Source organism: Dipodomys merriami, unplaced genomic scaffold, assembly GCF_024711535.1.
Source record: "Dipodomys merriami isolate MVZ:Mamm:240054 unplaced genomic scaffold, mDipMer1.0.p SCAF_17, whole genome shotgun sequence".
Classification (NCBI taxonomy): Eukaryota; Metazoa; Chordata; class Mammalia; order Rodentia; family Heteromyidae; genus Dipodomys; species Dipodomys merriami.
Window position 1 is genome coordinate 8,199,951 of NW_027203048.1, and position 13,224 is coordinate 8,213,174.

General features: G+C 46.7%; 1 protein-coding gene across 1 annotated transcript in view; it reads left to right on the forward strand.

Annotated features, from left to right (window-relative positions):
- Positions 1-13,224, forward strand: part of Efr3b (EFR3 homolog B) — an 84,550-nt gene that overhangs the window by 24,711 nt on the left and 46,615 nt on the right. The window contains exon 2 of the mRNA XM_070025148.1: positions 12,730-12,806. Coding sequence (XP_069881249.1) covers positions 12,730-12,806 — 77 coding nt within the window. The remainder of the gene's footprint in view (positions 1-12,729; positions 12,807-13,224) is intronic.

Below are 13,224 nucleotides of genomic sequence, written 5' to 3' on the forward strand. Positions count from 1 at the left end.
AAGACATCTCCCTTCTACTCTCTGTAAACCCAAATTCTGCTGTCCATGTTTCTCTAACTAATCTGCTGTCCTTACCTACCACAACTTCTACCTTTACCAAGAGGACCAGGGCTGTGTTTCTTACCTGGGCAGCCAGGCATTACTCCAGGTCCTGTTGCTTGAAGCCTCTGGCTCAAGCAAACAGCCTCACCCCGTCTCTGAAGATTCAGTGAAAATCATGAGTCTTACAGATGTTCATAGCTTTTGATCCACTTCTGGAAATCTCTTGGAAGTAGGAAGGGGGATCTGTAATATGCATTCATTCTTTCCAATATATGAGAGTGTAAACAAGATAAATGTCAAAGAAAATGGGAAAGGTTCCATGGCCACTGTGGATCTTCTTACTGGAATTTGAAGCATGTGTTTAAAATGCCAATTAGATGATAGTTCAACAGCAGGTAAAACAAATGCATCTGAGACAGGATGAAAGTGGACAGTAATGGTGCTTACTGTAGTACAGCACATACTAAGTTCTTTATGTGCCTCTTGCCTACAAAGGCAATTAATGGTTTGGTTGATATATGTGAGGTTCCAGTTTTGCTGAATTCCAATACATGCTTTCTCTGTGCTATGAGCTCCAAAGTTGTATCTGCATGACAGTACAGGTCTTACTTGGAGCGCCAATATTGAAGCTCACTCTTTTGGGTTTTTCAGTATTTATTTAGACACAGTCTTACTATGTAACTCACGTTGGCCCCCAAACTTACTATGTGCTCCAGGCTGGCTTTAAAATCATGATCCTCCTACCTTGGCCTCCTGAGTACTGGGATTCCAAGTGTGTCCTACCATGCCCTGCTTGTAGATCATTCTTTAAACATTGCCTTTTTCTGTGAATATTCTTTAAGGTGCTCAACCATTTTTATTGAGTGACGGATCTACATCCAGTTTGGGTGGGAGCCAGCAAGGACTCTGAGGCCACAAGGACTTCTGAGGCCACTTTCATGTGACACCTTTGCCAACAGATTCTCTTAAGTCGACAGCTCCTCTCCCTCATCTTCACCTGCTGGCTTACATCCTTCAAGAATCTGCCTGACTTCTGCCTCTCCTGCAAAATCCTCCTTGCCTATCCAGCCCTGGAGACTTTTCAAGAAAAGCAAGGGCACTCCAGGACCTTATCTTTGTATCTTCTTGACATCTAGACTAAGAGTCTAATGACCACACCTCTGTCTTGGTAATGCTTCCTATCCCCAGGCAGCCCTTGGCACTATGAGCACCCATGGCGGTGCTCAATATGTGTTGGCAAATCTTCCTCACTTCATTTGGAGCCAAATTAGTGCTCAATTGGTTGTTATTTAAAAGGGAGGAGAGACTCTGGCATAATGGTATAAAGGGAGTATACTCTTGTACTCCCCTGACCAGACCAGGCCCCACCCCAGCTCCCACCTATGTCCAGAGGAAGCATCTTTGCTTGCATTATATACAACTTTTTTTTTGGGGGGGGCGGTCCGGTCGTAGTTCCTGAACTCTGGGCCTGGGCGCTGTCCTTCAGCTCTTCAGCTCAAGGCTAGCGCTCTACCACTTGAGCCACAGCACCACTTCCGGCTTTTTTCTTTTGGCTTATGTGGTGCTGAGGAATCGAATCCAGGGCCTCATGCATGCAAGGCAAGCGCTCTACCACTGAGCCACCTTCCCAGCCCATACACAGCATTTTATAAACTTTATTTTGCAATACAGATTTTTAGGTCATTGTAAAGAAACACAAAGGGAGGTCTCCCAGAACCTTCATCCAGTATCACCCAGCATTAACCTACTCACTGTGCTTCGTTATCAGCACTTGGAACTTGACATTGAGACTATCCCCAAAGCTGGTTTGGGTTTCAACGGTTATAGACAAAATAATAATAATCCTGGCCAGGTACCAATAGCTCACGCCTTAATCCTAGCTACTCACGAGGCTGAGATCTGAGGATTGTGTTTCAAAGCCAGCCCAGGCAGGAAAGTCCGTGAGACTCTTATCTCCAATAAACCACTAGAGGAAGTGGCGCTGTGGCTCAACCCTTAGAGCACTCGCCTTGAGCTGAAGAGCGCAGGGACAGCGCCCAAGCCCAGAGTTCAAGCCCCGCGACCAACCAAAAAAAAAAAAAAGAAGAAGAAGAAGAGGGGAGGATACAGTTTATAGGAAATGATACAAATGTAGCAAGATTTGACAAACTTTTATTGTGAAAATACTGTACAGAGGGGTTACAATTACATGAGCAAGATAATGAGTACATTTCTTATCAAGCATTGTAGCCTCCTCCTTTGTTTCCCCTTCCCAACCCATCCTCCCCCCACTCTCCCACCTTGACAAACTTTTATGACAGAGTTATCCTGCTTTGAAAGCCCTCTGATTTTCAGAATGTGGTGCAATAGTTCTCCTGATTGCCAAAACATTTCACATTCAATGAAGCATACATTTTGTAGTGATGGTTAGTCATGAAATGTCTGCTAAAAACAATACTTCCTTAAGACAAACACAAACAATACATTGTCAAACACTATGTTAAAATGTGTTGCAGGGGCTGGGAAGGTGGCTTAGTGGTAGAGCACTTGCCTTGCATGCATGAGGCCCTGGGTTCCATTCCTCAGCACCACATAAGCAAAAAAAGAAAAAAGCCAGAAGTGGTGTGTGGCTCAAGCGGTAGAGCGCTAGCCTTGAGCTGAAGAGCTGAGGGACAGCGCCCAGGCCCAGAGTTCAGGCCCCATGACAGGACCCCCCCCCAAAAAAAAAATGTGTTGCAAAGGGAAAGTAAGACTGTGAGTAGAGAACTTCAAATTTAAAATAACATATTTTCACCAAGAATTTCAACAACCAAGACATTTTGCTAGCTCTGGGTATCTCTCAAGTCAAACTTTGCAGGTATGCTAATCCAAGCAGGCACAGATCTAATCTGAAAGTTTCTGAATGTTCTTTACCTAAGAAAAGCCACCATATCCTCTATCAAAATGGTCTGACCTCAAAGCTCACTAGCCCATTGTTGTTTTTATCTTTCATTTTCTTCCTTTGTCTTTTAAGAGTTACAATAGGGAGCTTTAGCATTGAACCCTGACTTCTGATTTTTATACACGTATTATCTGAAATGTTCATTGTGCTCCTAAGATGATCAATAACATTACAATATTACAATGTCACTCTCTCTCTCTCTCTCTCTCTCTCTCTCTCTCACACACACACACACACACACACACACACACACACACACACACACACACACATACGAGATTTTTTTTAAAAATTCAAGTTAAACCCAGAAAATACTACACTCAGGAAGTATGTTTTTCTTGTGCCTTTTCCTACATGAAAAGCCTTCTTTTCTCCCAATACAATGGAATTCTTCTCTTTTAAATAATGTTCAAAATTGCTCTCCCTGACACTTCCCGTCCCGTTTCCTCAGCAACCCACTGTGTGTGTAACATTTAATTTGTGTGATCCTGATTATGTGTTCCATGTTCCTGTTAGATATATTTTTCATTCCAATTTTACCTACCAACAATGTGAGGTATTTGTAGGCAGTGACCTCCAATGTTTTCCTTTCTGTAAGTCAACATTACTACAGAAGAGCCTGGGTTGGTGCCCTCTGAAAAACAAGGATGATGTTATCAGCCTCAGAGACTTTCTGTAAAGATTAGATGAAAGAAAGCCTGGAGCCCAGCCCACATGTTAGCTGCTGCTGTCAGAATGACAGACCTACACTTGTGTTTCCCATGGGGCTCTGTCCTTTGGCATCTGAGAGGTGATGTCTGGATTTAGACTTTTTTTTTTTCTGGTATTGGCCCAAACTCAGTCCATAGTTAGTGTTGCTTGCTGATGGCTGGTGCTCTTTCACTTGGGTCATGCTTCTAGCCCCACTAATCCCCGGTAAAACTGGTTAATTGGTGATAAGAGTCTTTCCTGCCTGGGTTGGCTTCAAACTCCAATCCTCAGATCTCAATTTCCTAGGTAGTCCGGATTACAAGTGTGAGCTACCTGCACCTGTCTTTGTTGTTTGTTGTTGTTTTGAGACAAGATCTCACTGTGTAGCCCTGGCAGGCTTTGAATTCTCCATTCTCGTGTCTCAGCCTCCTAAGTATTAGATTGCAGTCATGGATCACCATGTCCGGTGGCTTTCTTTCTTTCTTTTTTTTTTTTTGGTCCAGTTATGGGCCTGAACTCTGGGCCTGTGCACTGTCCCTCAGCTCGTCCACTCAAGGCTAGCGCTCTACCACTTGAGCCACAGCGCCACTTCCGGCTTTTTTCCTTTTTGCTTATGTGGTGCTGGGGAATTGAACCCAGGGCCTCATGCATGCAAGGCAAGTGCTCTACCACTGAGCTATCTTCCCAGCCCATCCAGTGGCTTTCTTAACAGGACACACACACACACACACACACACACACACACACACACACACACACACACACACACACACACACACACACACACACACACACACACACACACACACACACACACACACACACACACACACACACACACACACACACACACACACACACACACAGCTGGCATAGCAGCACTGATGATGGTGATGATGAATGCCAAGAGTTGTGTGTCTATGCTATCAGTTTCTACCACAACTCTCTGAATAGATCCTTAGTCCCATTTTGGAAATGTGCAGGCCAAGGCACACAAGGTTTAGAGGTCTGCTTCAGTGTGTAGAGCCTGCCAGAGATGGGACTGCAGTTTCAAACACAATGTCTAACCTCTGAATCTAGTTGAGATAATTGTGTTGCGTGTGTATATGTGGGGGGGGGCGCATGCGCCCCCCCCACACACACACGTGGGCATGCACTCATGTGTGCATGCATGTGCCCAGATACTGGGGCTTGAACTCAGGGTCTTAGCGCTGTCCCTTAGTTGTCCCAAGGCCAGTGCTCTACTATTTGAGCTCCACTTTCAGCCTTTTGGTGGTTAATTGGAGATAAAAGAGTCTCAGAGTTTCCTGCTCTTGAAAGCTTTGACCAATATTCTCATATCTCAGCCTCCTGAGTAGCTATGAGTATAGGTGTGAGCCACCAGCCACTGGCTTGAGATCAGATTTTGCTGTTGTGACTTAGGAATGAGAAAACATTTTTTTTTTTTTTTTTTTTTTTTTTTGTCGGTCGTGGGGCTTGAACTCTGGGCCTGGGCGCTGTCCCTCAGCTCTTCAGCTCAAGGCGAGTGCTCTACCACTTGAGCTACAGCACCACTTCTGGTTTTCTGGTGGTTTATTGGAGATAGGAGTCTCACGGTCTTTCTTGCCCGGGCTGGCTTTGAACCGCGATCCTCAGATCTCAGCCTCCTGAGTAGCTAGGATTACAGGCGTGAGCCACCAGCGCCCGGCTGAGAAAACATTTTTTAAATACCTTATTTGCTTGAAGAATATCAAAGCCTATGAAAGCCTACAGTAAGAAATTGCAGCCCTGACATTGAACTAGACACAATTTCTCTCTTTTTAAATTCCCATCGTCGGTTAACCAAGATTGCCCGGATGGAGGTGACCTTGCAGCTCTGGAGCTTGGAAAGGTCAGCCTCCTGACAGCCCCCTCTGCCTGCCTCCCCAGGGAGAACTCAGCCATTGTATAATTCCACTTCCAGGAAGATCTGTCTGGAAACCTGGTCCCTGCCTGCTTCTCTAAATTTGCTTTCCCCCTTCTCCTTTGGGTCTCTTCAATCCAGAATCTTCCCTCCACCCAACAAGTGACAGGTGCTGGCCCCCGCATCAGTGCTGCCACATGGCGCCATTGGTTTCCTTATTGTCAATAAAGCAAAACCAGGCTCTGCCCGTGTGCTTCCTGACTTTAATTACCAAGGGCAAATGGCTGCCTCGCTCCGAGTAATGAATAAGAAATTGGAAACAACAGGGAATGATTTAATAAATCAGGGTCTGGTCAAAAGATGGCATAATAAGCAACCATTAAAATGAAGTCTTGAAACAGTTTGGTGAGATGGTAAACGTTTGCAGTATACAAAGAGGAAAAGAAGTTTTAATACTCTTCTATCATCTCTAGTTTTATGCATATGCTTAAACATATGCTCAAATACAGATACAGGCTAGAATACAAAAAGTTGGTGATCTCTGAGTAAGTAATGTTGATAATTTTTTTTACTATGTTACAAATCTGTCCCTGTGAGCAGGGTATTCCTTTTAACATTTAGAAGCAAGAGAAAAGAGGATGGTTTTTGTTTTTGTTTTTTTAATTCCCATTGATGTTAACTTTTCTTTTTTTTTTTTTCTTTTTGCTTATGTGGTGCTGAGGAATCGAACCCAGGGCCTCAGGCATGCAAGGCAAGCGCTCTACCACTGAGCCACCTTCCCAGCCCCTGATGTTAACTTTTCATATCATGGGTTCCCCAGGACTTACCAGCTCCCAAGGAGCCAACACAGGTCTCACCTTTTCCAGGAAGCCTTCCGGGACTTATCAGACTCAGCCTCAGTTTCCTAGACTTCCTGGACCATTGTCACATACCATTGGCCAAGTGTGTGGAGGTCAAGTGTCCCCAAGCAGTGATGGCTTCCTCCATGGCAGAATGCAAGTACTCCAGCAAGTACTGTGCAAATTGCAGGAGCTTAATTAATGTTTCTGGAACACAAATCTGGTCCTCCTGGGAGGCACGGGATGGAGGTGGACACACCCTTCTCTCTGAACCTTGTTCCATTTCCTCCAATTCATCCCAAAGGGGCATCTGTGCCATGTGCCCTGGGTTAAACTTTTTTTTGTAAATTGTTTAAGAAGAATTCCACTTGCTTTGAAAGGAATGACCCAGTCCAGCCCTTGTCTTTACAAGGAGCTTGTGCAGCTAAGAAAATAAATATGGACTGGTTTGAGAAAAGGCATTTTTCCTGGTAAATGGGGTTAATGACGTCAGTGTTTATTAGAAGGAAATCAGGGCTGGGAGAGGAGACTTCCCTGAGTCTCACGCTGATCAAAGCCAGGTGAGGTCACCCTCATGCTGTCTCCTATCCAGCTGGGCTCAGGATACTGTACAGAGGTTGGGAGGATGTGAGACTGTGTGGGACTTACAGTTGAACTGGGGGGGCTGGGGGTAGAGAGAGAGAAATGACTCACTGGAATAAGGCTGAACAACCTGCCCTAGGAGTATGGGTAAGGTAACCCTACACCAAGGATGCAGAGGTGGGCTGGCCGAGGGGAAGGCGGATACCCCCACCCAGGATGCACTGGGATGGAGCTTTAGGGGGTGCCAACAGGTGCCAGATTCTGCAAGGCCCCTTGGGCCTGCTCATCCAGGCCTGCAACTTCTAGGCTGTACTTTTCAGATCCCCAGCCTCTTACCCTGGTCTTGCTGTACAGGAAGCACCCTCCCCAACTCCCCCTCCCATTTCTTGTCTGTCTTCTCTCTTCTCTCTTCTTCCATCTCCTCTCTTCTCTCCCCTCTCTCCTCTCCTTATACCCGGGCTTGAATTCAGGGCCTCATGCTCCCTTAAGTTTCTGCTCAACGCTAGTGCTCTACCACTTGAACCACACCTCCACTGCTAGATATTTGCTGGTTAAATGGAGATAAGACTCTCATAGACTTTCTGCCCCATCTGATCCTTTGATCTCAGCCTCCCCAAGTAGCTATGATTACAGAGATGTGAGCCACCAGCACCCTGCAGAACAGTGCTTCTTGGTGATGTGTGCGTCTGGGGCAGAATGTGCCAGACATCTACCTACAGTGGAGGAAGTGGAGGACTCCACAGCCCCCACCTTGAGTGGGCACACCTGGCTGAATACTACAGGAGGGGTGACATGTTAATGCAGGAGCCAGCACTGCAGGCTGCTTGACTATGAGTTGCCTGAGAGCTACACAGAATGCTTTGAATGAAGCAAGAAGTTTGGCCAGATGGCCTGGTTTACAGCACTAAGTATCAGGTGACCAGACTTGCAGCTCAGTGGCCGTGGCAAAGGAAAGAATGAAATGAATTTGAGAAAGGGTCCGGGATGTATTTGGGAGCAAATAATGGGAAAACTACCAGAACCTCATGGCAGAAAGGCACCTGCTATGTGACCTTGGACAGGGCATTGAACATGTCTGATTCTGCCTCTATCTGTAAAATACAAATATAGTCCCTACCTTATAGGGATGTGGTGAGTATTATATGAAATATTGTCAAGTGCTGGGCCTAGAGCTTAGCCTAGAACAGGCAATAAGCCCTGGGGTGTTTTGAGATTTTTAAGACTAGCCTACAGGGCCCTGGGGGCAGTAGTGAAGGACTGTGAGGAATCCAGAGAGGCTCTGATGGCCTTGGACCTCTGTGTGTCTGGCAGATCTTATGGAGCTCCCTGGGAGTAGACAGGCTTAGAGTTTGAAAGTTTGCCATATTGAGTGGGTCTGGCCATGTCTGGCCAAGGGGACAGATGGATCAAGGACACAGGACCAAGCAAGCAGAACCAGAGGAAAGCAGTGCTGGCATATATGGGAGGCAGGGACCTAGGTTGGCCCAAGCCAGGCAGCCAGAACCAGGCCAGGGCTGGTCATCCAGGCTGAGGACCAGGCACAGAGGGGCATTTTCAACACCCCTGCCTCTCCTCAGGACAAAAGAACGATCTGGTCTGGCAAGGATTAGGATGTCTTCCCAGTCCAAGCAAGCAGGGAGACGTGGCCAGGCCCATGAGCCAGGTCTAGTCCTGCAGGCAATCTCAGCCCTGGGGGATGTGCCAGGTGTTGAGTTCCAGAACCGTCCCAGGGTACTTTTAGGAGTGAACTCTCAAAGCTCTTGGAGGACTTTTTCTAATGGCTTTCCAGTGCTCTCCTTGACCTTGAAGTCCACCCTTGCTTTTCTGTTGGATCACAGTCCATTTGACAGGTCTGTAGCACATTCCTATACTTCCACCACCATAGGGGTACAGCACAGTCCCACTCAAGCTCCCCTGCTAGGGCACACGGTATGGACACAAATGGAGTTGACTGGGGAAAAGTTCTGTGACAAGGAATGAACCAGTGCAGAAAGCTAAGGGGAATGGTGGCCCAGGAGGTTGCTGAAATCTGAGGATCATAGTTTGAAGCCAACCTAGGCAGGCTAATCTTTAGATACTCTTATCTCCAAAACCAGCTGGAGGCATGACCAAGTAGTACAGTGCCAGCCTTGACTAGAAGAAGCCCGGTGAGATGACAAGGCCCTGAGTTTAAGCCCCAGTACCGGCGCGCGTGAGCATGCACACACACACACATTTTTCTATACTTTTTTTTCCCCCTAAACTGGGCTATTATATTTTTCTCAAAACTTGGCTTGGAAAGAATTAAAAACAAGATAGTAAACAACCCAAAAGTGGAGAGTTAACAGTTTGTAGACATGTGTATGCTAGTTTCATCATATAAATACCCAGATATGCAAAGATCTCGAAAATTCTACTGCTAAGGAATATTTTCCTTGGCTTTAATTAAAAAAAAAAATCCACATACCCTGTGGAAGATGGCTCCCAGCAGCTTGTGAATTAGTTCAATCACTAAGACCAGAGGAGATCTAGATATTCAGAGCAATGCTAAGAAGAGATATTTTTAAGTGCAGTGTTGCCATCTGAAGACAGCAGTCCCAACTTGGAGGACCTTAGGCAAGTGGCAGAGAAATGAGGGAAATGGGAAACCATAAGGAAGTGGCTGAGGGGAAGGGAAAGCCATCTTTGCAAGCCTTCATACCGCCTCCTGCTTCCTGTGCCCTAGCCCAGAGGTCCCACGCAGGTGGGGCCCTCCCTCCGTGGTTTCAGCCATGGTCTTTCTCAGGGCTGCTATTCTCTGTGGGGAGGGTCCTGCTTGAAAATCCACACTCTTACTTCCTGTCTTCCTCCTGCTCCTTTGTGTCAAGCAGAAGTCCTGCTTGATCTGCCCCTTCTTCTCCTGTCTTGGCCCTGTCGCTTCAGCTTTGGGCTGCACGTCTGCCTTCTAAACCACATTGCATGTCTCCTCTGAGTGGATTGTCACTGTCATCCACTGCTCAGGTGGCTCCCAGAAACCCTGTAAATCCATACAAAACCTAAACACTCCCCCCCCACGCCCCCCCCCCCTGCTGCTAAAGCTGGCTTTAGTCTGTCCCTTCTATCTTCTCTTCTGGGTTGGAAAACAAGAGGAAGTTGCTGGATGCATTGTCTTCTGTGTCTCCTATGGTCCCCCGGATGGGAATGGTTATCAGCTTAAATATGTATATGAAGAGGCACAATCTAGGTTAAGTAACTTACTTAAGGCCATACTGTTTGAACAAAGGTTTCAACCCAAAGCCTGTCTTGAACTTGAGCCCAAATGAGTAGGCCAGATTGCAAACGTGACTCAGTCTGCATGTGTGGCTGCTGGATGGGCCAACATGGCCTGCCTCCACCCTGAGCTGCTAAAATGGACTGTAGTTTAACAAGATCTCCAGAGACTTGGCACTTTCCAGTCTGAAAGGCACAGTCCTCTTATTCCTCTCTTAACATATGTGCCTTGAGTTTTCCTAGCTCTGTGACTATGTGATCCTTTTTTGTTTTGGTGCCAGTGTTGAGTCTTGAACTCTGGGCCTGGGCTTTGCTAGCATCCTACCACTTTGAGCCACATCTCCATTTCTGGATTTGGAGGAGTTTATTATAAATAAAAGTCTCGTGGACTTTCCTGCCCAGGCTGCCTTTGAACTATGATCCTCCGATCTCAGCCTCCTGGGTAGCTAAGATTACAGGTGTGAACCAATGGTAGTAGTGGTGCCTGGCTTAGACTTTTTTTTTTAGTTGGCTGTTTACTAGAACTCTGCAAGCTGGCCACTGCTGGCTCATGCCTGTAATCCTTACTACTCAGGAGGCTGAGATCTAAAGATCATGCATGATTCAGAGCCAGCTGGGGCAGGAAAATTTGTAAAACTCCAATTAACCACCAGATAATGGTAAGTGGTCCTGTGGCTTTAAGTGGTAGAGCTCTAGCTTTGGGCAAAATGAGCTCAGGAATGGTGTGAGGCCCAGAGTTCAAGCCCCATGGCCAACCAACCAAAAAAAAAAAAAAAGAATTGTGCAGCTCTAGCAAGTAACTTAATCTGTTAGCAAGTAACAATCTGCTAATGCCTCTGTTTTCTCATCTGTAAAATGAGGATAGAAACAGTGTTCATTCCTGTGGATTTCCCTGATACCCATGGTAGTTCTGGAGCTCAAATAGCTGCTCTCCCCCCTCCTGGCTGGGCATCCCTTGCCTTCCAAGTCTGAGCAGCTTCTCTCCTCCCACCAGCCCTGTGTAGAGCACTTTGTATGGCTGAAGTAATTCCCACCAAAGGAATCATTCTTTTCTCAATGACTCACTGGCTTAATCCTCAAGGCACATTTGCATATCAAGTAGAATGCTTGTATAAACAGAATTCATCTTTAATTGGGGAGATATAGGGGCCCCTATTTTTCTTTAAAGGATGACTTTCCCAGGCCCTGGCTGCCTCTCTAGGTCCCTCCACAGTGCTCCCTCCCCTATACCCCACTGCAGGGCTGGTGCAGCTAGGATGTTCCTGCCTGGAGATGAAGCAGTTGAGCTGGTTTCCAGATGTTCCCATTTCCTCTATTCATTAAACTTCTTATTGTGGACCTGGAGGAATTTTGCTGAAACTCATTTTATCATAGGTTTCCTGACATTACCTCCCAGCACCCAAGATCAAGAAGGAAGACATCTCCCCAAAATCAATTTTTCCTGAAGCAAAATGTACTACATTGCCAGGCAATGATGGCTCACTCCTGTAATTCTAACTACTCAGGAGGCTGAGATCTGAGGATTGTGGTTTGATGCCAGCCTGGACAGGAAAGGTCCAAGAGACAATTATCTCCAATTAATCACCAAAAAAGCCAGACACAGAATACTAGCTTTAAGCAAAAAGAATCTCAGAGCTAGATGCTCGTGGCTCATGCCTGTAATGCTAGCTACTTAGGATGCTGAGATCTGAAGCTTGCGGTTCAAAGCCAGCCTGGGCAGGAAAGTCCATGAGATTCTTTTTGTTTGTTTGCTTGTTATGGGGCTTGAACTCAGGGCCTGGGTGCTGTCTCTGAGCTTCTTTGTGCTCAAGGCCAGCTAGTGCTCTACCATTTGAGCCACAGTACCACTTTTGAGTGGTTAATTGGAGATACGAGTCTCATGGAAACTTTTCTGCCTAGCCTGGCTTCTAACCATGGTTCTTAGAGCTCAGCCTCCTGAGTAGCTAGGATTACATGGGTGAGCCACTGGCACCAGGCTTTCCATGAGACTCTTATCTCTTACCACCAGAAAACTGGAAGTAGCACTCAGGTTCAAAGGAGTATGCTGCTAGCTTTGAGTGGAAAAGTTCAGGGATAGTGCCCAAACCCTGAATTCGAACCCCAGTTCACACACACAAAAGTATCACATTTTTCCATTTTGTCACAAGTGGAGCCTAGGGAGTGAGTGGCATGGAGAACCATACATTAGGATGATCTGGATTGACGCTTGGGGCTCAGCCCCAACTCTCCATGCCTACAGTATTCAAATACCATGGCCTTCTAGCCTTTGAGGCACATTTTCTGATGTTGATAGTTAACAGTCTTGTTAAGTTATAGTTTCACATACTGCAACAGGAGGGGAGTAGAAGAGGGTGGAAGATGTCTTAAGGTACAAGGAATAAGTAGGGGAATAATAGGAGGAGCAACAGCCCCTCCATCCTTCACCATCTTTCTGGCCTTACATCCTCACAGGTAGTGCTGAGCCTGTCCTGGCTCCCAGGTTTCTGCCATCCCCCCAAGGCTTTGCTCATGGGTTGTTGTCGTTGTTTTCCTTTTCCCCCCTCCAGGTGTGTGCGGATGCTGTGGTGCCCTTCGCCCCAGGTACAAAAGGCTGGTTGACAACATCTTCCCTGAGGATCCTGAGGTGGGTCACAGCTCTGGCAGGTGGTATAGCCCTCACCATCCAGGCTGGGTGCTGCGATCTGCTATAATGGGAAGGCAGGCCCCTGAGATCCCTGACCACGAGGACTGCCCTGACAAATGGAGTTCTGGATCCCAGCCTGGGAATGGAGAGACTCAGAGGAACCTGGAGGATGCAGGCATTGGCTGTCTCAGAAGGCAGGGTGTGCAGAAGGCAGAAGGAAGTCTGTTTTGGGCTTTGGTCTCTGACTGAGACATCTTTCTTAATCCTGTCTTTTGATGCTTATTCTCTAGGATGGAAATCGCCCCCTGCTGTTTAGGGGAAGTGTGCCTCTGTCTGGGGTTTTGGCTAGAGGCCCATGTGTCTCCCCTGCTCCCTCTGGCATCTGCCAGGCGTCTGAGTAGCTCACATGGGAAGCCTA